The sequence below is a fragment of the Mchenga conophoros genome, linkage group LG23 (genome assembly GCF_057382185.1).
Source record: "Mchenga conophoros isolate Kocher_MC1m ecotype Shallow Benthic linkage group LG23, M_conophoros_male_GT1.1, whole genome shotgun sequence".
NCBI lineage: Eukaryota > Metazoa > Chordata > Actinopteri > Cichliformes > Cichlidae > Mchenga > Mchenga conophoros.
In genome coordinates this window covers 41771603-41799061 of record NC_140547.1, presented here as the reverse complement: position 1 = coordinate 41799061, position 27459 = coordinate 41771603, and the positions used below count along the sequence as shown (strand labels likewise).

General features: G+C 40.7%; 1 protein-coding gene across 2 annotated transcripts in view; it reads right to left on the bottom strand.

The window, feature by feature from the left end:
• Nucleotides 1–144: 144 nt before the first annotated feature.
• LOC146547891 (protein FAM184A-like) overlaps nucleotides 145–27459 on the bottom strand; it is an 80291-nt gene continuing 52976 nt past the window's right edge. Inside the window, exons 15-24 of one of the 2 annotated variants that reach the window (XM_085263722.1) lie at nucleotides 23829–23943; nucleotides 22671–22768; nucleotides 19746–19899; nucleotides 19057–19184; nucleotides 18747–18931; nucleotides 16659–16805; nucleotides 16378–16495; nucleotides 15512–15616; nucleotides 10151–10518; nucleotides 145–7601 (exon numbers count right to left, since the gene is read on the bottom strand). In XM_085263722.1, the coding sequence (XP_085119848.1) occupies nucleotides 7487–7601; nucleotides 10151–10518; nucleotides 15512–15616; nucleotides 16378–16495; nucleotides 16659–16805; nucleotides 18747–18931; nucleotides 19057–19184; nucleotides 19746–19899; nucleotides 22671–22768; nucleotides 23829–23943 (1533 nt within the window). In that variant the 3' untranslated portion in view covers nucleotides 145–7486. The remainder of the gene's footprint in view (nucleotides 7602–10150; nucleotides 10519–15511; nucleotides 15617–16377; nucleotides 16496–16658; nucleotides 16806–18746; nucleotides 18932–19056; nucleotides 19185–19745; nucleotides 19900–22670; nucleotides 22769–23828; nucleotides 23944–27459) is intronic. The other variant, XM_085263723.1, reaches the window with a different exon arrangement.

The following is a 27459-nucleotide window of genomic DNA, read 5'->3' as shown; positions in this document are numbered from 1 at the left end:
AAAGACAAATATCTGTAATATCCAATTGTGTATTTCAAAATCCTCAAATACTGCAAGTTCAGATATGTGCAGAGTACAAAAAAGTACCATTAATATTTAGATGTAGATTCAACACAAATCTTATAAGAATTGCACAACAACAGCTTTTTATCTCACAATCATAATTTTACTGTTTTGTAACATACAACAGAAATTAATATAAATATAAATAAATATTGTTATTGTTATTACTGGTATATATTTTTTACTTCCAAAAGAATGACAAGACAGACATCATTAGGTGACAGATTACAGGGGAGACATTAATTTACTTTTTAATTCAGTTGTTACAAAGTGCAACACATTTGTTGTATTTACCTGTAACTGGACCGATGCCAGACTTACTTCAATTTCTCTGCAGATTCTGCAGTTTCTATGGGTCTCCAATGGCTGCTTGATATTACCAAGGAATCCCAATTCATTTTGAAAAGCTAAAATTTTAAAGACAATATCTTATATTAGCCAAGAAAATGTGTAATGGAAGAGGCAGGACATGTAAGAACAAATTAAAGTATCAACTCAGTAAAGTAATATATAAGCATATACAAAAAATGTACAAAACAAATAGTACATTTAATGACAAAACCAAATACACGGACATAATGTTGAATCTAAAAACAAAACAGCAATAAATAAATAAATAATCCCTTTAGGTTATGTCAAACCACTAAATAACGTCAAACTTAAAGGACCGTACCATATGTTCATTCATTAAAATTAATCAGTCTCACCATAATGTCCATTTAGTTCTGGATTCGTCTATATGAACATCTGAGAACTCCAGAAATACCACTTAATGGACCTGGTGAAACTGCTGAACGATCTCCACGTCTCAACTTTCAAACAAACATGGACAAAAAGTCCGTAAAGTGCTCAGAAAACAATTTAAAAAAAAATAAATTGTGCAACAAACAGAAAAATTCCTCTTGATGAGGAAAATCATTTTCTAAGAATTAAATCTTTGACTACTTCCTCAACAGCTGCTTCAAGCCACCGGCTACCTCTCTTGAGCATTTTTCAAGTCTCTCTATGATTTTAAACCATAGTATAATAATTTAAAACTGATTGGAGAGTGAAACGCCTCTAAGTGCCGGAACAATCTTCTAACTATCAGGACAGTCCCCCAAGGTGTGCCTCTTGGTTGCAGCTGGGGTTAACAATGCAACTAAAGTGTGCACTGAAAGAGTGAAAGAGCTGTGAGCTCAAGCAAAATGAAAGGAGAGGCAGTAAAATCAGATGTGATTGTGAGGAAAATGTATTAGAACTTAGCTCTAAGAAGAAACAGAAGGCTTCTGCATTGTTGGATGGAGATTTCAAAGCAGAGTTATCTGAATAAATCTTCACAGTGTGCATGGAGGAACGAACCAGCTGTGGTTCGGTGTACCGTGGCCAGGATCCCAGGAAGGATATGGCCAGTTTACGTTCACGTATTGGTCCGTTGCTGGGGTTTGTCATGGGTCAGTATTTACAGTGGGACCTTTTAGTGTAATTAATGATGACATTCGGCGTAACTAAAGCCTCGGTGTCATGACGCTGCATTCTTGTCATATGGGACAGTTGGACACTATGCCGCCACCGCCAAACTTCTCATTTGATCAGTTCTCTGTTTATAGAAATCTATTTTCTCAACCTGATGAAAATGAATCAGGGTCAGCCACAGAATGCTCTGCAGTACTTTCTGTCACATTCCTTTATGTAATGGCTCATTTTTGCCATCCTTCCCATATGCCACAAATACAGACAACCATGTCTCAATCTGGTTTCAGGAAGTGTTTAACTCTTCACTTTAATGAGACAGCCTGTCTGTCATATTAGCTTCAATCAAACGAGAAGATTGATATAGACCAGGCTGTAATTGCGAGCTTGCTTTCAGTCACGCTTGGTAAATACACCTAAGTGAGCAGAATGAAAGAACACTGAGTGTTTCTTATGAATGATCCACTAACTACACCTGAACTCTGAGCATCTGCAGATATCAAGGGTAGTGTGATCTTAAAGGACATTCAAAAACAGAATGATGATTACGAGCAAAGGAAAATGGATACACACATATATATCACGCAAAAAAAGAGCTGATTACTGATTATTGCTTTTCTTGTTTATGCTTGGTAGTTGCTTCACTGAGAGCAGAAACATGAGACCTTCTGGAGCCAATTCTGGTCTTCGAGAGACAGCGAGAACTAATAATCGAGGACCTTTCTCCTCATGGACAGATTGCAAACATCTACTCTCACAATATGAGTTTTCCACAACATGTCACACATTATAGAAGCTTCGTTGACAAATGAAAGTTTTTACACCTTACACACACATACTAAAAAACTGAGGGTATTATAGACTGCTTCCACAATCTGCAGTTGGGGTAAATTTAGATAGGAGTGATGTTTTAAGTAAATACAAGGCCTCTGCGTCCCTGATAGGACTGATCGCTGGTGACACTAATATTATAATTATTTAAAAAAAAAAATCTTAATATGAACGCAATGATTTATCATGGGTCATGCCTGTTCTCTTCTTGTACAGTCAGTCCAGACTGCGTTCATAATTAACTGAAACTAAATGTGTGCCCAGCTCAGAAACCCCAGCCAGGAGATGGGAATGACAATCTTGGAAATTATTGTGCCAGGCTCAGAAAAAAAACCCAACAAACACATGAGATGCAAGACAAAACAAGTCAATAAGTGAGTCCCAGAGGTACAGATAATCTTAAACTGGGAGTTTCCAGTCAAAAGCAAAGTTAATATAAACCTTTGCTTAAATCTTTCTTTCAAATATATGCAAAGACTTTAAAATGGAATTAATATATATAAGTTTTACACACACAACAGATTGTTCTATTATGACACTCGGTGTTGATTTTTCCTTTCATCTGCCCCCGTCCTACATCACCTAAAGAATGAATTCAAACGGTGAAAGACCAAACACTTCCTGAAACCTGCAGCCTCAGTCGAGCCTGTTATGGAAGACGAGCATCGATCATCGATCACACTGAGCTGAAACGTGTCTCTGTGGTTAGGTGGAACCCGGCGGTGTCACTGTGAGAGGAAGTAAGCTCTTCAGATTACTGTCTCCATCCGCTTTTTAAGAAGTAACAAATAGAGCCTCTTTCAGGCTGATGACGACCATGCAGTTTGGAAACTGTACAGATTACTGAATGGACTTCATCACAAGGAACTATGTAAACTTTCAAGTCAAGTAAAAAAAAACAAAAAACGAAACAAAAAAACAAGACAGTACACCAAAGAAAAGATTTCAAGTGAGCAACAGCAGCATTATGATAGTGTTCCTGTTTTCACATGCTCTACGGTCTGCTCTGCAGGCAGAGACGTGCAGCAACAAGAGTTGTGCCACTGACACAAACTCCTAGCTGGTAATGAACTAAACACTCCTTGGCATTAAAAAAGTTTCTAGGAGTCAACCAATGTCTGCGTGTCGCTGACAGAACTCTTCCTCTGAACGTCTCAGGGCTACCATTGTCACAAACAGACCGTAGAAAAACAGTAGCTTATTACAATATAAATACTTGAATAATAAAAAGATAAGGGGTGCTTGATTCACTTTACCTTGATGTTTCCCCTCCTGAGACTGTTGAGGCGTCTGAAGTGGTAAATCAAGCACCCCTCAGATAGCTCAGAGATCTGAAAAGGACTTTCAAACATTTATTGTATGTACACGGTCAAAGTGTTGGGACAGCAAGCTAAAGTTAGTCTTTTTCTTTTTGCTGGTGTCGTTATTGTGGCGCACTCCAGTTTATCATACTGCAGATGCCAAAAACACAACTTGAATGAACAGCAAGGCCAATCCCCTCAAGATCACGTCTGAATGACAAATGCATATTTATACAACAGATGGACCTACAGTATTAAAGACTAAAGGCAAGTATCAAGGCATTATCACTTTGTCCTGTCCGAACTCTGAAAGCACTTCTAGTCAGACAACAAATTGTAAGACACATTAATGAGCTGTGAAGACAAACTTTGTTTAACGCACCAATTGTACCTGCAACACCGTGAACATTTACATGAGCTCAAATGATAATTTTATATAGACCAAGTGTTTATCTAAACTTTCTGAATGTTTGAAATCGGTAAGGGTTCAGAACATTTAAGGATTATTACAGTTAAGTTATTTCATCATATTTGTTGGAAAAAAACCCCATTGAGTTAGACTGCTGAATAATAACAAAGCAGCTCCCCAAATTGTAAAAATAGCAGTCCCCCAAATGGCCACTTGGGGCTGGCTCCAAAATCAAGTCAATGCCCACTGAATCCAACATTAAAATGCTTTTTTAATTTTAAAGATTTGATTTTGGTAGGGTGGATCATCAAACATCGATAGTATTGATACCAACCCCGCTATTGATACTAGCGTGATAGAATGGATACTTTTGTTTCCACTATGTAGCCCACTGAATTGTGATAAACAAATTATGTTTTTGGAAATGAAAAAATAAACCTCCAACATGCACCATGAAAAATGTCTGAAAACTTTTGTGTTGACCGTCACATCTGTTTTATTTTGATGTGACCAAAAGGTGAAAGGTGTGTTTAATTAGAGATGGCACGATACCACTTTTTAATGTCCGATAACGATTCCGATATCATAAATTTGGATATCTGCCGATACCGACATGAATCCGATATAGTGTATTTTGTAATCAATAAAACTTTTTTTTTTATAAATATCTTGCTGCATTTTGTAGAAGTTCATACTCAAGTTTTAAAAAAACAAGAGACTGAAGTTATTCAGTTATACCTGTATGCAAAAAATATACTCCACCCAAAACATTTTATAGTTCAGCAACACTGATCAATCTAATAAATTTAAACCTACACCATCCTCCCTATTCTGGTATTTTAAAGAGTACTTAGTGGAAATATTAAGCAACCTAACTAATAGGGTTGCCAACTCCCAGCAAAAATATTAGGGAACCACCCCTCGCCCTCCACCTCATGATGCTTAATCGACATAATCAACTTTAATGCACGTGTAAAGCAAATGCACAGAAATCAATTATTTTTCTACAATAATTAAATAGATTCAACATCTTTCTTCAACAGAATTGCAGACTGCACAGATGGTACCTTCCCAAAGGAAAAAGTACTATAGCTTACTAGGATGTATATTAGACTTAATAGTTACTATATACAATAATGTATTTCTATACATTTAATCAGATGACCACTTTGGTTGTAAGATTCAGATAATTATTTATTCAAAGTTTTTAAACATAACTAAGTGATTTATGTTTAAAATCCTGCTTAAACGTTTTAAAAAAAAATAACTTACTGAATTGTAAAAATTTTAAAAAAGGAATATATGACATAACAAAGAAAAGTATTTCCTTGTGCCCCCCTTTTCCCTGTTAATGTCCAACCTGGCCCCTGACAAAACTTTGCTAGACCCGCCCCTGCACAGTTACCAGCTGTCAGCTACATAGAAAAGGATCCTGGTGTTATTTGTCTCTCAGAAACAGTTCATAACTTCAACTCATTCCTGTCACCTAAAAGGTAAACCTGTTTCTCCATCACCTGTTCAGCTCTGATGATTCAGTAAGGACATCTCCTGGTTTCATCTTCATGTTTCCCTCTCACCACATAACCAAACCAATATCATGACCAGCAGCTTTACAGCTGTGGCTCCAGCAAACATCAGCTGATACTAGAAATTAATATTAAATAAATTCTAACAACAGCTTATCACGCTTAAACGTGCTGCTGTTGTTTACCCGCTGGTCTCCTCTTTCTGGCACAAAGTGGGCGATAAACAAATAAGAAAAACGGGACTTGCGACAGAAAAGCCGATCAGCTGATCATGATCAGTTTCATGTTTGAAGTAATAACAGGAGAGGGAAGGGGAGCGAATGAGAGAAGTAGATGCAACTGTGGAGCAAAGACAGAATAACTCCAGCTTTGTGTCTATTTTTTTAATTCTAGCTGAAGTACCGGACAAATCGCTGCCTTTTCACCTCAATATGGAACTCCAATGGCCAGTCCAGCTGTGGCTCACTATATCAGTTGTTAAGCTTAACGTGGAAATACTCTGCAAACATTCAGGGATGAACTTACACACTTACTTTTCTGGAATAGTTTTCTCTGAGATCAAATGCTGCAGTTAGGAAGCATGTACCGAGGCTCCAAATGCGCCAACAGACCGCCGACAGGTCTCGCAGACAACAGCCGCTCTGTCACGTGACACCTACTACTCCCATGCGACAAGCTGGGTTACGCCAAGTAGCACGTTTTGTGAGGTGATTTTGTGATACTTCGTATCGGATTACATTTTTTATTTCCCTCCGATATCCAATCCAGTAATTTAGGTCAGTATTGGACCGATACGTAATATCGGATCGGTCCATCTCTAGTTTTAATATATTGTTGAAAGTAAAAGTCACAGTGATTTAGTGGTCATTAAAATGTGCTCTGGATTTGCATTAAGGAGTTAATGATTTAATGATTCATCTGTAGGGTCATGACAAACTACTGCATTCTGTACACTAGTGTTAGTTAGCTGTGTCGCTTTGTAGCAATTAAAACCAAAAATCTGAAGTGTTTCCAAATAATGATAACGATGATCCGCTTAAAGCATGCCGGACATTTGAATTTTATATTGACATCTGGTCTGTGTAGTTCATGTTTTGTTGTTACTCGTCCAGGTTACATCCAGGAACAATCCAGGAAGCTGTGATTGGCACATGCAGGCAGTGATTCAGTGAGCACTTGATTTGCAGGTGATACATTTTAGCTGTTAGGAGCCAAAATTGTGATCAAGATTAAAATGTAATTAACTGCAGCCCTAAGAACGGTGTTCAAAAAAGCACCGTGTAGAGTTACTCTCATTATTAATCAGAGTCTTCATATTGATTTGTAGATTTTAAATACAACAGGATACATTTTCACATCGCTTGGCAACCGGTAAATCTTAAAAGAATGAGATGGAATCATTAAAAGCACCAGCTTCGCCATCAATAAACATGCTACTCCCTTTGGGAAATCTCTGCAGAGCATGCCACGCATTTAAACTTCAGTGTAATATAAATTATTAAATTTAAATTCAGAGGACATTAATTCTTTCTAACTTGTAATTTTCTTCACATTGGGTAGCATGAGAGCTCATACAAATGGCCACTTTTGCAGAATAGCAGATGGCATAAATGTAAAAGACAAATCGTTGTATACTAATGTTTCATGTCACCTCTTTCTGCCATGCACACTTTCATGATGAAGCACTGATAAGCCACACTGCTCATCGTGCTCACCACGTATGGAAGCCCTAAGGTTAAATTCACTCAGCAATGCACACGACAGATGGGAGTGCTGCAATGAGGAGAGGACGTCTCATATTCATGTCGCCCAAATGACTGTGAAAACCTGCAGTTTGATCGCTGTCCAACTTTAGCTCTCTGTCCCATTACTTCCTTTTTTTGACACAGTTGGGATTTAGCGAGTCAGAAAGTGAAGTATTGGGCGTACAGCTCCTCTTCTTTTGTGACGTATTCTTTGCTTTTTCCTGGATTCATCCGCGCAGGGTCCGATGGTGTCGCAGAGTTGGCTTCAGGAAGGCTGAGGGAGGGAAGAAAAACATCTGTTAGAATAATGAGGAGGCAGAAGCTCGAGGACAGAGAAATGCTCTGTCAGGAATTCACAGGCTTACAGATGTATGCAATCAGATGGTCACAGATTTTTAGCTGACAAGCTCGGGAGCTTCACAGAACAGAAAATAATAGTGATTGCCTTGTTTGTTGTGATCGTTGGCAGCAGCCACTGTCAGAGCATAATGGGGGAGATCCAGTGAGTGCTCCTACTCGATGTCATACAAGTGAAGAAGTGGTGGTGTAATGTCCAAAATCCAGCATGGACATAGACTTAGACTGCCCACATTTAAGGACACATGCACAAAGGAGAGCTTGGGACTAAAACACCAAACCTAAAATTATAAATAACGCAAACTTCAAATCACCAAATCCTTTTTCTACATCCTGAATTGGACATGCCACCAGTGTACCATGATGAGGTGGGATGCTCATTCACAAAATAAGTCTAAAAGAGAAGCAATAGGACCTTTTTGCTATCAGGTAGCAATGCTGACCCCCTTCCCTCTGGAAACTGGGGCAATCGTGGCTCAAGAGTTGGGAGTTCGTCTTGTAATCGGAAGGTTGCCGGTTCGAGCCCTGGCTTGGACAGTCTCGGTCGTTGTGTCCTTGGGCAAGACACTTCACCCGTTGCCTACTGGTGGTGGTCAGAGGGCCCGGTGGCGCCAGTGTCCGGCAGCCTTGCCTCTGTCAGTGCGCCCCAGGGTGGCTGTGGCTACAATGTAGCTTGCCATCACCAGTGTGTGAATGTGTGTGTGAATGGGTGGATGACTGGATATGTAAAGCGCTTTGGGGTCCTTAGGGACTAGTAAGGCGCTATATAAATACAGGCCATTTACCATTTAACTAACATAACTGCAATATTGGATTTTTAAGATCAATATCAATACTCGCGATTTTAAAAATCTGATATTCCGACATATCAGCCGATATTTTCTTTCAGGCATACAATATGCGAACAGATTTCCTTAATGTTTGAGTGGTTATTTATTTACTTGTTTATTCTCTCCCAAGTGTGCTCTGATTACCTGCAGATTGCCCTCTAGTGGAGAAACTTTTTAATGTCAACACTCTTACTATGGTAAAGACTTTTTCTCCTGTCTCTTTATTTTTGAACATTTATAAGCCATTACAAATGCAAATACTGACATACTGACAAATAGTTAATATCGGTTTATTTATTGTCTTGCCTGTAAGTTTTTTCATTGCTTATTCTGCAGATTTTGTGGAAGATACTTTGCAACCCACCTCCACCCCTCTGATACAGTCACCATGCTTTCCTTGAATGTGTTAGCAGAAGAATGGAGTCCCAGAGCAGAGTGGTTACTGCCAAATGTAAATCACTGTAGATGTAAATGTACGGACACATATGTATATTACTCAGGTGCTTCAGTTTCCATGCTATTCCTGAGCCTGCAATCAGTGCACAGGTCAGTGGAAGTTTGGACATGTTGCATAAAGCTTGGGACACTTTAAATGAACAAAAACAGTTTTTGTTATAGTTGGCTGCTCCTTTTAAGGATCCATGGCATAACGGGTGGTGGCAATGATTGGTAACTGTTTAGATATAGCAAGATTGCACAATATGAGCACAAAAGAAGCAGTAAAGTAAAAAAACAACACAAAAACATGACAGACTTCAGCTTTAAACTAAACTGCAGCTCGATTACGAGATGGGAAAAAGTTGGAGAACTTTCAAACAAAGTCTGCGGTTCAGCTGCAGTTTATACCCTCGAGCCTCAGACCTCCCAATGATTTCTAATCAACGGCCGCAGCAAACAGAACTCCTTCATTTGTTTGTCCACTGCCTTCTGTGGAGAGAACAAAGCCCAAAACTATTTCTTATTTCTTTCTCTTTCAAGTTTTACATTTGCAAGTTGCTGCAAAGCTTTCAAAGCAATCATTTGTTTGCCTCTTTGCTTCACTCCCAGTTTAAAGTCCCACTGAGACTGATTTGTAAGTGCACTGTCTCCGGGTTGGTTCTCATCTTTTTGTAAAATATTTTTCACGAGGATTTACAGTGCATTTCAAAGATGATTCTGTCTTTGATTGCGCCACATTGAGAAAATGAAAAATGTGATGTTAATGTGCGTAATGTATCAAAAAGAGATTACATGTTCATTATTTTTGGGTGTTGACCCCGATGTAATGGAGCGAGGCTGCAGTGTTCCGTGAAATGAAAAGATCAATGCTGCACTCGTATTAGCTCGGGCCTAAATTAAAATGATAAAAAGTAGAGAACAGAAAGAAAAAGAAGTTGTCTCTCATATTTCATCTCTGGACATTGTCAGAACAAAAGGAAAAAATAGGAGTAACAGCTGGTCCATAAGTGCTGATCAAATATAAACCTCACCTCGGTTGAGGGTGAGGGGGTGAGGACAGAAAGGAGGGAAACTAAGAAGTGAGGTGAAAGATTGGGATAGTGGAAGCAGCAGCAGACATCACATAATTCACTGCTTGAATATGTGAAGTGAAGGTGAACGGTGGGCAGCAGTAGCAGAAATGCACTTTAGTTCTCACCTCCCGAAGCTCTGCAGGCCCTGATGCTGCACCACAGATTCCTGAGGATGAGGAGCATGAGGAAGAGCAAGGCTTGGCATGGGATGATGTGGAGGATGAGGAGAAGAAGGAGGAGGAGGAGGAGGATGCTGAGGAAGAGGAGCAGGAGGATAAGGGCTGAATAGGGGAAGGGGTTTCCTAAGTCGGGGGAGGGATCTCTGGAGGGGGGAGTTAGGAGGCGCAAAAGGGCCTCCTGATCCTACCTCCTCCACCTCCCGTCCCTCCTCTTCCTGTCCTTCATGAGTCATGGTGGGAGGGCTGACGAATCGGAGAGCTGAATGGCTAGGAAAGCTGGTGAAGCGGTGATCTGATTGGCTGCCTGTTTTTGACTACAGACACACATAGAGAGGCGAGACATGAATGCCGGCTATCTTTAGCTAACTCAGATCAAACTACTAACTGGTTTTAACAACGTGCCTGTCATGCTGTGTAGTTTCCATGGTAACCAAAGTGGTTAAAGCTATTAGCATCATCTCAGATAATGACCTTTAACCTAAACTTGCATCCCTGCCTAAGCAAATCCAGTGAAGAGCAGGAGTAAAGTGCTTATACGCATCTTTCAAATTCCAGTCTACTAAGTGTGATCAAAAGTTCTGTGATTCCACTCATAAAAAGCGGAAATCTTACCTGATTTAAAATGAACTGTGATCCTCTTCAAGGAATCTCCTCGTGCAGGTCTGGACTAACTCCAGTACCATTCCTGGTATTTTAAGATTACGTCCTATTCGATTCAGGTATTAATGTTGGATCTCTTCCACTATATCAGTTTCATTTTACGACAGAGGGAGTCCAAACTAACTAGTGTCATACAAAGTTTGCATTGGTATGGCCAATAAAACTGTTTTCAGTGCACTTTGAGTGGGTATATTAAGGTACACCATGTTTTTCTCCCTCAGATGTGTCAACACTGGGAAAAAAAGAGAAAAGCACGCTCCTGGTGTTGGTTGTGACCTGATGTACCACATCTTCTTATAGCTGGAGACCCAACTCATCACCAGTGATGATGTTCATCCAAAAAGGTTGGTGAGTTTGACACAGAAGTTGAGATTTTTGTGTGCAAAAAAATTGCAGAGACCACAAAGTGGTCAGAACACGGCACCCAGTGATCTAAAAGTCCAAGTTAGAAGTAGACCAGAGGTGCACAGTGGGAGAGCAGGAATATTTCATCTGGGATGTGTGGCTTTTATTTTTTTGTTTGTAAAGCTTATAGAACTTTTTGATCACACCTTGTATTATCTTACCTGGAAGGACCGCCTTCCACATGGTAGGGGAATACAATACAGTTTGTGGCAGCTTTTGCTAACACAACCGTCAATCTTTTTTAGATTTTTAGTTATCGTCTCTTCAGAGATTATGCCTTAAAATGTTTCAACATACACTGATCAGGCATAACATTATGACCACCAGCCTAATATTGCATTGGTCTACCCTTGAATTAAATCCAGTAAGTGGTGCGGAGGGGCATCCACGGATTGGACTAGTTTGTCCAGCATTGGTCCAGAATTTGGAGGCCAAGTCAACACCTCAAACTTCTTGTTGTGCTCCTCAAACCATTTCTTCTTTGTGGCAGGGCAGATTATTCTGTGCCACAGCCTTCAAGGAATACTGTTTCCATGAAAGGATGTACACGGTGTGCAACAGTGGTTAGGTAGGTGGTGCGTGTCAAATTAACATCCACATGGATGGCAGGACACAACGTTTATCACAATGTTTCCCAGAAGACAGTGTGATTGCCCAAAGCATCATCATCACCATGATCACCGTGTCTGGTCAACAAACTGTGATGCTCTGACGCCTTTCTGTCAGAATCAGCATCAACTACAGTGGGGCAAAAAAGTATTTAGTCAGCCACCGATTGTGCAAGTTCCCCCACCTAAAATGATGACAGAGGTCAGTAATTTGGTCAATAACAAAAATACAACTCAATACTTTGTAACATAACCTTTGTTGGCAATAACAGAGGTCAAACGTTTACTATAGGTCTTTACCAGGTTTGCACACACAGTAGCTGGTATTTTGGCCCATTCCTCCATGCAGATCTTCTCGAGAGCAGTGATGTTTTGGGGCTGTCGCCGAGCAACACGGACTTTCAACTCCCGCCACAGATTTTCTATGGGGTTGAGGTCTGGAGACTGGCTAGGCCACTCCAGGACTTTCAAATGCTTCTTACGGAGCCACTCCTTTGTTGCCCGGGCGGTGTGTTTTGGATCATTGTCATGTTGGAAGACCCAGCCTCGTTTCATCTTCAAAGTTCTCACTGATGGAAGGAGGTTTTGGCTCAAAATCTCACGATACATGGCCCCATTCATTCTGTCCTTAACACGGATCAGTCGTCCTGTCCCCTTGGCAGAAAAACAGCCCCATAGCATGATGTTTCCACCCCCATGCTTCACAGTAGGTATGGTGTTCTTGGGATGCAACTCAGTATTCTTCTTCCTCCAAACACGACGAGTTGAGTTTATACCAAAAAGTTCTACTTTGGTTTCATCTGACCACATGACATTCTCCCAATCCTCTGCTGTATCATCCATGTGCTCTCTGGCAAACTTCAGACGGGCCTGGACATGCACTGGCTTCAGCAGCGGGACACGTCTGGCACTGCGGGATTTGATTCCCTGCCGTTGTAGTGTGTTACTGATGGTGACCTTTGTTACTTTGGTCCCAGCTCTCTGCAGGTCATTCACCAGGTCCCCCCGTGTGGTTCTGGGATCTTTGCTCACCGTTCTCATGATCATTTTGACCCCACGGGATGAGATCTTGCGTGGAGCCCCAGATCGAGGGAGATTATCAGTGGTCTTGTATGTCTTCCATTTTCTGATGATTGCTCCCACAGTTGATTTTTTCACACCAAGCTGCTTGCCTATTGTAGATTCACTCTTCCCAGTCTGGTGCAGGTCTACAATACTTTTCCTGGTGTCCTTCGAAAGCTCTTTGGTCTTGGCCATGGCGGAGTTTGGAGTCTGACTGTTTGAGGCTGTGGACAGGTGTCTTTTATACAGATGATGAGTTCAAACAGGTGCCATTCATACAGGTAACGAGTGGGGGACAGAAAAGCTTCTTACAGAAGACGTTACAGGTCTGTGAGAGCCAGAGATTTTCCTTGTTTGAGGTGACCAAATACTTATTTTCCACCCTGATTTACGAATAAATTCTTTACAAATCCTACCATGTGAATTCATGGATTTTTTTTTCACATTCTGTGTCTCACAGTTGAAGTGTACCTCTGGTGCAAATTACTGACCTCTGTCATCATTTTAAGTGGGGGAACTTGCACAATCGGTGGCTGACTAAATACTTTTTTGCCCCACTGTAGTTTGAGGTGCAGTAGATCATCTTTTGGACCACACAGGTCAGACAGCCTTCTGTACCCAATCATCAGTGAGCCTTGGCCACCCATGACCCTGTTGCTAGTTCACCACTGTTCCTTCCTCGGACCATTTTTGATAGATACAGACCACTGCAGGCTGGGAACACCCCACAAAAGCTGCAATTTTGGAGATGCTCTAACCTGTTTGTCTAGCTATCACAGTTTGTCCCTCGTTAAACTCGCTCAAATCCTCACGCTTGACCATTTTTCTCCTTCATCAGCTCGGGGGACAAATATTCACTTGCTCCCTGATATTTCCCACTAACAGGTGCCATGATGAAGAGATAATCAGTGTTATTTACTTCAGCTGTCAGCGGCCATAATGTTATGCCTGGTCGGTGTACGGCGAAAAGTACATTTCCTCGACTGTCACTGGACGGCTGTCACAAGGGTTTATCATATGGCCAAATGCACAATGCACTAGATTACATATTATAACAAGCAGCAGCAAAACCTCATTAATATATTTTCTACACACTGGCATTGCAATATTTTTGTAGGGGATCAACCAAATATGTTTAGCGCAAGTCAGCAAAGAATGCATGAAAAAAAGAGCATAAATTAAAATATAGGCACAGAGTAGCCTTGAATAATCTCTCAGTGTTCCCTGAGGGGACTTGCTGGAGAGAGAGAGCTGCTATCTTCCTCACTTTCTTGATATCCCCACTAGTTGGCAAACTGAGAGATTTTCCAGTCCTACACATTGGAAGCTTAGACGTGTGAGCGAAGGACTGAAGATGCATATGTTATTCAATATAAACAACCCACAGCGAGCAACATAGGCACGATTAGGAGGAGGAGGAGGATGGAAATGAGGAGACGATGAGCTGATGTTATGATACTGAAATCAAGTGTTATTGTTCTTGAATGACTCAAACTGAAGCTGTGACAGCTGTGTTCACACATGAAGGATGATGAGCAGCTTTGTACAAAGATAACAGTTATCATGAGTCGTGTGCAATGGGCACCAGGTTTCAGGAAGAACGCTCAATGGCGCTCAGACAACAGACGAAAAAATGGGAGCATAAAGAGGAAGACAAGAAGATTACACAAGCACACGGGCCGCAAACATTCTTCTTTTCTTACAGCTGGTAGCAGAACAATGCGTGAAGATAATCAGGTACAATAGCAACACAGAAGGTTTTAGTGTCCTTGTGCTTTTCTATTGCTGCAAATCTATTTCTACATAATAAAGAAACATAGTTTATATGGATAAATTATGTTTGCTACCCTCATTAGGCGGGATAATGATCAATAACTTCATCTGGCGGCTGTAAACAAAGCTGGGTAACTATGCCAAGACGCATGCAGTGACTGCCCTGGTGTTTCTCCAATCCTCAGCCTGTTGGATGAGTTGATTCATTGCAGAGTGCAGCTCACCTTTACAGGTTTCACTGGTTTGAATTTATGACTCAAGGGGATTACTTCCATTTATCTTCAAGGATGATCTCAGTACATTTGCACTATATATCATATGTTGGGTGTTTGAGTATGTAATAAATGATAAGAAATATGTGTTTGGTACGTGGATGTGGGTCTTTACATTCTCTGGAGTTCATACAGTGTTAAAGATAGATCCTTACAGTAAAACACTCAGTCATACATTTAAGCCGTTTTCACACATGCACGGCAGGCCTGAACTTTTCAATATCAGCAGTGGGAACGGCATTAAACAGTGTTTTCTTTTTAACCCGTGTGGTCCTTGTTTGTGGCAATTAACTAAATGCAGGCAATTATCTAGAGAGTTAAAAGCAAGCGAGCAGGCATCGTATGTCCTGCTGTGCGCTACATGTCAGAAGGGACCACCAGAGTTCATGTGTGAAAACGACTTAATACTTACCGGGTAAATAGGTGAAGCAGATGACTTCAGCTGTACAGAAGTTTGGTATGCTGTAAGACTGAAGCATCCACACCATTCACAGTAAAAAAAAGCAGTGTGGAATGAGCCCACTCACCTTAATAAGAGGGTTGATGACACCGACATTGGCACTGGAGTTAAAGACCTTGTTGAATCCCGTCTCTCGGTTGACCAACTCCAGCTGGTAGAACTTCTTGTCATCCTATATAAAAAAATGACAACATGTTGCAGTCAAACTCCACCCCAATCAAAACACACTCCACTATTCTTCTGTCTGTTTGCCAACACACATTTTTAATAGTCACAGTTTCATAAAGTTTGCATTCCCTCAGTATTTTCAACTAAAACTACACCAAATCAATAATTTCTTGACTCACTGTCCTGCATTCGAAGGATAAGCAAGCGCACATACACGATCCTGTTTACACACATGGATTCATAATTTAAAGAATAACAAAGTGAATTGTGGATCAGCATCTTGAAAAAAGTCTACTGAGATCCCGACTGACACACAGCAGAACCACAAAGGGCGGTTCCACATTAAGACTTCATGAAGTTATCAGCAGCATGCTGCAAAGACACAGGTCCTCCACAGTGCCTCGAAGGGCCACGCACAAGGAGTGAGAGTGAAGAAGTAGAGACATCGCTCAAACCGAGTTCTGCTTATCAACATTTAACTGCATCGCAGGATCTTTATCAAATCCCAAAGACGCAGCTTGCTCGCTAACTTTTCTTTCCTAAGTAAACAACATCTGCTGGTCGAGACCCTTACATGCAGTCAGATGAAGGAACTTTCAAAGAAATACATTTTTAACCCTGAGAACTGTTGACTGTTTGACCTCGCTTCCAGCGATTAATCCTTGATTTAGACTTTCTCACGAACTGCATGTCTATTTTTCAGTTTACTCCTCAGAGACTATCCCATGCCAAGATCTGGACTCATGGACCCCCGCGTCTACTCACCACCAGCTTTTTGACCAGAGCTTCTCTTTCAGTCACCATCTCTCTGAGCTCTGCGATCACATGCAGGTCTTCTGGTCGGCTTTCTCTGTTTCTTAACTTCTCCTCTGTGCCCTCCAACCTGGACGCACCCAGGAAACATTAAGAGTTAAATAAACAGGAACAAAGTGTGGCACCAGAGAGACAAAAGGAAGACAAAACAGAGACAACTTTGATCTATCTTGAAACAGTAGCAGCCCAAAAGAGCCACAGAAGAGGTTTCATCACACGGTTTTATGTCTTACAGTATTTGTAGAGCAGAAATCTTGTCTTTGAGGACCTCCTGGGCCTTGTTGAAGTCAGCCAGCATGATTTGTGTTTCTCTCTGATGGATTGCATTGAGCTCCCCCATCTCTCGCTCGTGTCTCTTTGCAAGGTCTTGTTCATGAGCTCTGCAGCAAAGACAGAAGTCATAAATGAATAAATCATTAGGCGAACTTTTCTGCTAGATGCATATTTCCTAAAGTGCCACCAAGTATCACAAGTTTACACTTAAATAATAATCACTTTGGGACTTTTCCTCTGCCTCTATACCAGTACATTTAATTTCCCGGAAGGGGGACCTGTGACATTGACATCGCATTTCAGTAAATTATAGAGGCCGACAGCAAGATGTGCAGCTGCAAAGTGAACTCTGCTGGGACACAAAGCACAGCTGGTACAGGGAGCATCCGGTCCCTCAGTGCTTACTGTGTCAATGTCAGAGTGTTAATTTATGTGTCTGCAATCTAAGTTAAAGAACGTAATGAAGAGTGTGCTTCATTTACATATGGGGACCATTAGAATTAAACTTCCTATAAGAAATGTGAAGAAGCAGAGCCAGGGTTACTGGCACAGGCTGCCAACTCTTGCACGAGTAGCGGACGAACATCCGTCTTTAATGGCTGTGGTTTTGCTTTCACATTTTCTTTTTAGCATCACTCACTCATTAAAGTAACTGTTTTTACAAGCTTAACACTGGACAGTAGCACTCAAACCACTAGAAAAGGGCATTTCAGCAATTCTTGAGGAATTTTAATTTAAAAAAAACTATCCTAATATAATTAGTGTTTTCTCACATTGGGGCAGACAAATATGACAGAAAGTCTGTGTTACGAACAACAAATTAAGCTTGAAAGACGCTGATATTTACCCTGTTGGAATACTTCATTAAAGCTGGAGAAGCAAACATAGTCACAGTGGTCTTTAGGTTATAAAAAAGAGCACGGGAGTCAAAATGCGGTAGGCAAAAGACTTTGTGGCGTTTTTCCACGCAAGAAAAATGAAACCAGTGCACGAGTGCCTTAACTTGCATTCTAGCCACCAGATGGCGACAGTGGTGGCTACAAAAAGACTGGATCCTACAGAAACCTATGGTTTGTGTGTTGACCTCTATAAACATTTTCCTGCTGAGTTTATGAGCCAATTTTGGATCTTATTAAATAAAAAATTAAGTCTGTTTTGTAAATCTTGATCATCCCATGTTCCAAAACGGAGGATTATCTGGGCTATGCTGATTGGCTAGCCACCTGTGACTGACAATGAGGGTATAATATGCAGACAGACCAAGCCCTGCTCCAAACCAAGATGGCAATTAAATACCATGAATGTCTTCATGGTAGCTACATCCATCTTTTATACTGCCTGTCGTAAAGCTGGAAGGCAACACTGATTCATTTTAAGTCAATACAAACTCTGCTGGCTTAGAACAGATAGGCTGGAGTTGTGGAAGCAGGCGTGTAAAACATGAAACTCTGAGCTGAGAGGTCCTTTACCCACTTTATCTAAAGCATGATGCTGATAACGCTGTGCTTGATTTAGAGCAAAACATGTTTAAAGTTCACCAGAAACTGATCAGAATACAGTATTAATATAAATAAATGCTTACACTGATAGATCTGGACATCTATAGACTTTGTTGTTTTACTGGGTATTATATAGCTATGGCTTCAATAAACAAAGTACTGGTGTTTTAACTGAAATGGTCAGACAGAGCTACACTGGAAAAAAATTTACATATGTGAAAATGAAATAAAAATATATTTTTAGACTGTGAAAAACACGTCTAATGTAAAGTGGCTTGAAAAAACTGCACTTATGAATAAACGTGACTTTTTTCAGTAAATCCTCAGAAAAAGACTAAAAATACAGACGCAAGTTTAACATGATTTCACAAATGTGATGTCATCTTTACTTAAAAGGCAGCTGTGAAATTCTAGTTTTATGCTGTGAATGCATATTTAAAATTGGATGGTTGATGCAAAAATTTCACAAATATTATTTACTTAAATACTCTTATATAAGCAAGAGTATTTAAGGGTAATGGGAGGATAATGTCTGCTGAGCTACTGAACCTTATCTGATGGTTAGCTTCGCTGCGGACCCGCAGCACCTCTTTGCCCTTCAGCTCCAGCTCTCTGGTTAGCGTGTCGATGGTCTCGTTCAGAGAGTGAATCTCATGGTCCAGATCGGTGATACGGTTGCTACGGGAACACAGCTCCGCTTGCAGGTCTGAGATACGAATTAAGAGATCTTGTTCCTAGAGGATGCACATAAGACAGAATAGGCAGTTATTTGCTAGAAGGCTTTTAAACCTTGAGATCACTTAGGGCGAAACACTGAGAGACAAGAACAAAAACAGAACTAAACCACTGTCAGTGTCACCTGCTTTTGGCTGTGCTCCATGGCTTTCTCTAGCTCTCGTTTGGTGGCAGCGTGTTCTTTGAGGTGGATTTGCTTCAGATGCTCGATGGCTGTCGCGTGGAGGTGGTTCAGTTCTGCACGAAGAGAGGCTGCAGGAAAGAGACGCCACAGGTAATGTGAGGGATCATTTCTTATGTAGTTTATGTAGAAAAATGACAACAGTGCGAAGAAATGAAAGATATTCTCATGTTTTGTGACTCCTTTCCTACATCGTACTTTCACGACTTATTCTTTTAGTTGGTTTAATATTGGAGGCAACTACTGAGATCAATTTTATCACCTAGCACATGTTCACAGATCTCAGAAAGCTGATTTCACCATTAGTTAATTTCATCCTGGTTTCCTAAAGCGTCTTACGATTTAACCACCAAATGTTTCTTTCTTCTCCTATTCTTCTAAACAGCAATAGGCAGATAATGAAGGTGATTTTGTTGTAATCACTATGGACAAAAACATCATCACAGCAGGCCGAAACAGAACCAGAACGTCTCAGTAGGTAGAAACACAATCACCAAAGGGTGGGGAAAAAATCATTGCTGCAATTTAAAACCACGCCACAGAGCGAGCCTGGCAGTGTGGAAACAACCCCGATCGATAACTACAAACCTAGACGTGTCAAAGCCACGTTTACTATATCTATCATCATTTACCCAGCTTTGCTTTCCCCTCGTCCTCCAATTCAAATCGCAGTGTCTGCAGCTCCTGGTCCGACTGCTGTCTGAGGATTTCTAAAGTCCTCCTGTGGGCCTCCTTCAAAGCGTGAACCTCCTCCCGCTGCTCCTGCTTTAGACGTTCCTCGAGGGCCTGGCAGACGGCACGGCGAGGGAAATTAAAGAGGATAGAGGGACGGAAAGGAAGGAGAAGAGAAAGGACGAAGATGACAAGACACAATATGTTACATGAAAAATATGGTTTTGAGAAAAGTGTAGTTTGGATGTCTGACTCAATATTTCCTTTTTTTAGACAAAGAGAGAAAATGAACAGTGTAATCGAACCACAGCTCCAAGCTGGTTTTGAGTAACAGACTGGCACAGGAAAAGTGACAATATTAAGAACACACAAAGACTTTTGGAGACTGTCCCACTATGTACTGCATAAAAAAAGGAAGCTACTCAGCTTCAGGAAGCAGAACTGACAGCGAGATCCATCAACAGGCTGAAAATGACTAAAGAGTGTAAGTATAAAATCACTGAGCTTTTTGACACATCCTCTCAGTGCCACATAACGAAAAAAAAAACTACCTCAACCATAATTTATATCGTTTGGCTCATTTTAATATTACTTAACAAGAAAATTGGTGAAATTAAAGTAAATGATCCAAATAAAATGGCTCAGAAAGCCGGGAATTTCCTCAGGGGTTTGATTGTGCTATGAATCTTCTGCACTTCTTGACTCTGTGGCAGACATAAAAGGATCATTAAACAATATTAGAAAAGCTCAAAAACTTTTTTACTTGGTCTCAAGTAGTTTTGTTGACCAGCACTCGCTGAACTTCACAATGGATACTCTGCTACACGTAATCATTGCTGTGCTGTGGACTATATTGGAAATTCAAATTGCAGCACCTTCCACACTATAATTTCCTCTCTGGAAGAAATAACGTCAGACACTAGAAGCTCCCAGGACGACAAATCAAGTTGTGTACCTCTTATAAAGCACTATTTTAAGGACTTTTGCTGATCACAGACTGCTACATACATAAAAAAAAAGTAGATAAGAACACAGGTGAAAAGAGAGGAACAGCAGCTGCAGATTTCTGTACTGAAAGTCACATTTTTACAGAACTATAAAAAGACACAGGATACAGCCAGAGGAGCACATGAACTAATTTGATGATTTAAAAGTAAACTCTTTTAAATCATCTAGGTCAACTCTTATTTTTGTCAGTCTTTTTCTTTCATTTTTTTTATAATGGTAATAGGCGTTTACTTGTGTATTACAAAGTTCACGGGAAGCGACATTGTGGATATATCAGCTACTGAAGCACAATTCTCTACTCTCCTGCCGATAGACAGCTAAAGGACACTTTAATTCTTTAATTTAAGTTTAGCAGCAAGTTTTTAGTTTGTTCTCCTCCCTAATGGAGGGAGTGTGTACTCTGTCTGTTTGTCCACAGTTTTCAAAACAGCATTTTCAGATTTTCTGTGATGGTGATACCGATAACAGCAACATATTAGGCCTTGGGGGACATGATTACATATGCTGGCTAAACATGAGCTTGACTGCTGTCCCTATGATGTTGCTATGATGTCACCATGATGACATAACGGGTTGACATCATCATGTTGTAATAAAACATCAGTGTTAATAAACCTGCCCTTTGATAGTTGCGCTCTCTGAGTGGTCTTGTTTTACGTGTTGTTTCACGCTCTTGTATTGATGGATTTAGTCAAAAACATTTCTTCAAGAAATCTCAGTCAACATTACTTCAACACAAGGTCACTGCTTACTCTGCTGTTCAAGCAGCTAAATCAACCTATAAGCAGAGCTAGCTTTGGACAGAATACCAATCATGGTTCACATGCAGTGCTAACCTTTTCATAGTTTTATTGCTGCAGTTGTCACATGTGCTTTGGATGACTTGAAGAAAATATATAAAATATATTTTCTGCTCAAATGTTGCCTTGTAGTCATTTTTAATCACATAGGTAAAAAATACTAGCTAATAGTACGGTACATCATCATCCTGTTTTTGAGTTAACTATCAAATCCATTCACCCACACCAGTCGCAGCAGATGGCTGCCCCTGCCTGAGCTTGGTTCTGCTGGGGGTTTCTTCCTGTTAAAAGGGAGTTTTTCCTTCCCACTTTTGCCTCTTCTTCAAAGGGAGTGCTTCTTCAAAGGGAGTTGTTTGATTGTTGAGGTTTTCTCTGTATTATTTTCTTTATCTTACAATATAAAGTGCCTTGAAGTGACTTGTGCTGGTCTATATAAATAAGACTGAGTTAAACTGAACATTTATTGATGCCAGACTCGGCTGAGGTGACAGATCAAACCAAATTTTATAAAAAATCGTCACCCTGAAATCTCTGCAACACCAAACTCCAGCCTAGCCATACAGGATCCACCAACATACAGTGTTCTAGAGTCACGTTAATACTACAGTACAAAGCAACAGTAAATCTCTCAAATGCTGCATTCAGTAGTCAAAGGTTTGCTGCTTAAATCATATTTAAAATCACAGATTTTATTAATTTAGTTAGGCATTTTTGCTACTAGAATTACTGCAGCACATTATTGCTTCAGTCACAGCACTTGTTAGTGAACGATGGTAGCATTTAGCAGCTGTTGTTGCTGCACTAGTGAGGCTGTTGAAACTGTCCTCGTGGCACTTTTACTGTGTGTACAAACAGATGAGTTCAAAGAAGACTGCAGTGAAGTCCACAGTGGAACAAGAAAGGCTACTGTAATGTATTTAGTAAAAGCCCCCGAGAAGTTAGTTAGAACTTGCTCTACTTTTCTTTTCAGAGAGAACAAAAGGCAGGTAGTGTCGTGCAACTATGTGACAAATCCCAAGACAACCGATGCAAACCTACATGCTTGCAAATATGTGTGTGTGTGTGTGTGTGTCGTACTCTTATCTGGTGCTGCCTGGCTTCCTCCATGGTGCTGAGGGCACAGCAGTGAGCCTCCTGTAATCGATGCTCTCTCCTCTGATGTTCTCTCTGCATCTCTGCAAACACAGAGATATCAACGTGTACACTGAGATGCATCAACAGCAGACGTGTTTCCATTCTGTTTGACACGATAAGGCAATATGACAATCTGAGCCAGTCGCACAGCGGCAGGAGATGCGCTGCTGAACAGAAGGTGACAACAAAATATTTACACACTCGATGCTCGGACTATTTGTATTAAATATTTAGGTTACATTTCAGATTTTTATTTATTCTTCACAACAAAATAAAAAATCGGTTTCAGCAGTGGTACAGTGCAATGCAGCATGATTTGTCTCGACATGCTGACGATCTCATGCTAGTGAACATCCTGGGCTGTGAATTCAGTTATTTCCCTCATGGATGTTTTGAAGCAGTGATTCCCAAAAGTTTTTAAGGGAGCAGTGGCCCCCTTCATGGCTGCTTGGCTGCAATAATAACAGAAATTCAACTTGAAATTAGTAGTATGCACAGTTACATATTTATATCAATGTAGTTATATAAATATGGAATTAAAACAGGAAATAGGAGGTGGTATTACTTTATTTTGACCTAAATTTACTTCCCCGTATTAAAGTTTATGTCCCAGTTAGCCTTACCACTTTGCATATGACTAGGTAGCATTAGCAATTTATAGCCAACATCCTCCTGTGTGGTTTATTTATTTTTAAGACATTTTTCGAGGAATACATCACATTCTCATGGATTCTGATTAGAGTGAAGATTTAAGATTGGGTGGCCCCAATGGATCTTCAGGTTTTTAAGTGGGCTGCAGCACTCTTGACTTTGGGAATGGCTGATTTAGAGGCACGCAGGTTTCCCCTGATAAAACTTGTCAGACTGCAACTCGTCATCTAACAGCTCAAACTGGCTGTTACAGCTCCAACCTTCCTTCTCTTTCAAATTCCCATAATCAAAAAATAAAAAATCTCTTGTTTTAAAGTTTTTAAGTTTTTAAGTTAAAATCACATACAAATGCAAAATCGCTACTTTAAGAAAGTTATTTTAGGATGAAATGTTGAAACTCCAGCGGCAGCTTGTAGCCGCAGTCGCCACGTGGAGGAAGCGCGTGCATACCTTTGAGCTGTTGGCTCAGGAGCTCTCTCTCCTGGTTGAACTGAGACTGCAGCTGTTGGAGAGCTGACTGAGACTGAGACAGCTGCAGCTCCAGGGACTGTTTCAGCAGAGAGATCTGAGGAAAAAGGGACGTAAAGGGGGAAGTAGTAAAAATATGGTGTTTAGGTGTTTATAATGAGCAAAGGCTTATTCCAAAAAAAAAAAGAAAAAAGTAACAAGACAGAACAAATTAGATTAAAAGCAAATGTTAACAGGTCAGCGTGCCCACATCCGATAGAAGCAGTAATTACAGGCTGAACTGCAGGGACAACACTGTGTCTCTCTCCAGGTGGTTCTCTATCTCCAACTGTGCGGCGACATCACATTTAATTTACAAGGAAGACATACCTCCAGGAAAGAAGCAACTCACTTAACAGAGCACACACATTTAATTAAAAAACTCTCTCTTTTGCTCCACTATATTTTTTCCAATGCATCGCTCTTAACCAGGGAGAGAGCCTAGGTTTTTCCCCCTTTTTCTAACAACCACTCCCTGGTGGTGATATTGACACACAGATGTAATAAAACCACTTCAGGGCTGCGGATGAAGATTTCTCCACTCGTGTCAATGAGCTGACAGCCCGTCACGACGACGAGTGACAGCGCGCACGGCCCAATAACAAAAGCCAACAAGCGTAAGCCCCATCAGAGCACGCCAAAGTGTTTTGTTTCGAGGAGATACTGCAGCTATCAGAGGCCTAACTGCCGGTGAGTGGCAGAACTCTCTCAGCCAGACGCCTCCGGCCCTTCACATGCCACTCTTTCTCTGAGCCGCTGCAGTTAAATCCCCCGCAGGGTTTAGTGCTGAAGAAGTACCACATTAGCAAGTGTAAGGTAAGATGGATTTAAAAATGAGAGGATGAGGAGCAGGGCTGGGATGAAGTTTCTGAGGTTCTACATCGGATAAAAAAAGATGGCCTGCACAGTTTATCCTCTCTGTCTACTCCAACTAATCATATTTACATTTACAGCAAAATAATGGGATGTGTGAGATTAGCAATGTGGAAATACCTTAAGCGACCTTGTTTGCAAAAACATGCACCCAGCCCTCTGTGACTTAATTAAACACAATCCCAAGCGCACAAGTTTTGGCTCGCACAAACTGGAGCCTCGGGCTCGGACCTGGTAATGAAAATATCTTAATGAAAAAGAAGTCATTATAGATAACGACGGCACATCCGCCCAGGCGCACAATACCGCACGGGACCTGCGCTCACTTAAGGGCTTTCAGGAATGTCTTTTTCTACTTTAACAGCACATGTAGCTGCCACGTCCATCAAACATGAGAGGCTAAGGCAGCAAAGGCATAAATGGCTTCACTGAAACAGGTTAATCAAAAATTCAGGACATCAGGGGTGATTTTTAACTACATCTGCTAGTGTGTCTGCACAAAACAGTCAAAAGGGAAATCATTCAATTTTTTCATCCTGTTGAGTCTTGGCAATTCTTTAAAGTTAGTGAGTAAAATTATTCAGCGCCAAATGTCAGTAGATTGCAGATTTTGCAGGCAACTGGGGTCTGTTTTTGTACCCTCACAATTCAAGCGCATAATCCTAGTTACTGTGGCTGCTGTAGGATAGCCACTGTAGCTTTTTATGTTGTCACAATATATCATATTTGCTTCTTTTTATATCTTGCTTGTTCATTAACTAACTTGTAAAGACTTTGGATACTTTGTTGTTTTTAACTTTAGAATAGAAATAACACTGACACTGGCAATGAAACATGCCAAGAGAGATCAAAAACATTCAATTGAGACTGAATGCTATAAGAGATGCAGCCGGCCGGCATGTCTTTGCTCCTGTGGAAGGCTGTCAGTCCACTGTTTACCTCAGCTGTCAAAGCCGGGTGAGAAGCATCTATCTTTATTTACTCTGGAAGAGGCTATAAAACTTTGTGAAAGGAGTCCAATATGGAGTCAAAAAAGCTCAGTTGTGAATAATGACAGCAATACTGAGGTCCTTTTTGCCACTGTTAGCTGTTAGCCTCTGTTAGCAACTGTTGAAACTGTCTTTGTAATGGTTGCAACTTTTAAGGACTCGGGAACGTCATGACTGAACGCTGATACGATGTGAGAATGTAATCAAACTCTTTATCAGAGGGAAAGTGTGATTTTTAGGACACTTGAGCCAAACATTACATATGTAACGTTAGCCCAGGGGCGGGAAATTCCAGGCCCCGAGGGCCGGTGTCCTGCAGGTTTTAGATCTCACCTTGGGTCAACACACCTGAATCACATGATTAGTTCGTTACCAGGCCTCTGGAGAACTTCAAGACATGTTGAGGAGCTAATTTAGCCATTTAAATCAGCTGTGTTGGTTCAAGGACACATCTAAAACCTGCAGGGACACCGGCCCTCGAGGCCTGGAGTTGCCCACCCCTGCGTTAGCTTGTAACTAGCTGTTGTTGTTTAGCCATAACAGTTGTCAGCTGTCTGGAGATGGGCCAGTTGCTTGTCTAATCTGCAGACAATAAGTGATTGTGGCAGACTGGTATGGAAAGAACAAATGCATTAACCATGTTTTATTAGTCTGTTTACTCTGATGTAGCAGAAGAAAAGTAAATGCTTAAAATTAATGGCTGTACCTTTAAATCACAATTGATTTTCTGAAAAAATGGGAAACATTTTGATTGGATTTGGTATGCATCTTCATTTCCAGTTAATAAACAAAACTACCCTATCAATCACAGGGGTTTTCCTGGAAAAACAAACCCTTACTTTTAGACTAATTGTGCTGACAGTTGTAGCTGCCCCTCAAGACCCTCTCCTAGCCAGGAAAGGCCCTGCATCTACTTAAATTTTGATCTGTATTGAAATTTATTAAAATAATAAATTCAGCAATATGGCAGTTGTCCCACCATTAAATCCATCACACAGCAACCAAGAACAGAGTCCCACCATGCTCACTGCTCTGCTGTTCTGAGCAAACTGAGCATCTGGCAGGCTGGAGGGTCGGCGTATGAAGTATTAACACTGATCAAAAGAAATGCCGAAGAGCAGTAGTTGCTACTGGAATTACTTTTTGACTGAAAGAGAAATTGTACACACCATGAGGGTGGAATGTTGATGCAATTATGGGATTGGTGTTGTCTGAATGCACAATAACTTGAATTTGTAAGGATGATACAGAAGAGGTGCAGAGACACAGAGAAGCACTGACAGCCTTAAAACCACACCAGGAAAGTAACAATCTAATATAATATCCCCTTCTCTGATAAATAAAGTGGAGAATTTATTATTCTTAGCGTTATTAATGGGTAATCGACCAATATACATCCATCATATTTCCGTTATCACTCTGACAGATGCTAGTTGTAATCATGGCTTATGTGTGAACAGTTTGAGATTTGTCCTTAAAATGCAACGTGATGTGTTATATCTGAGGGGACTGCGAGTTTCTCTTTGCATTGTGACTGATGAGTCTCTGAGCCCCCGGTAGGGCTGGTGTTTCTGCAGAGCTGTAAGTAGGTCAATACCGTGCAGATCACTGTAATAATACTTTCGTGCTTTTGTCTTCATAGTGGCCCAGCTTGCATGTCTGCTGTTTTTTCTAGTTAATCTTTGTGCAAGACTATGATTGAAAGTATTACG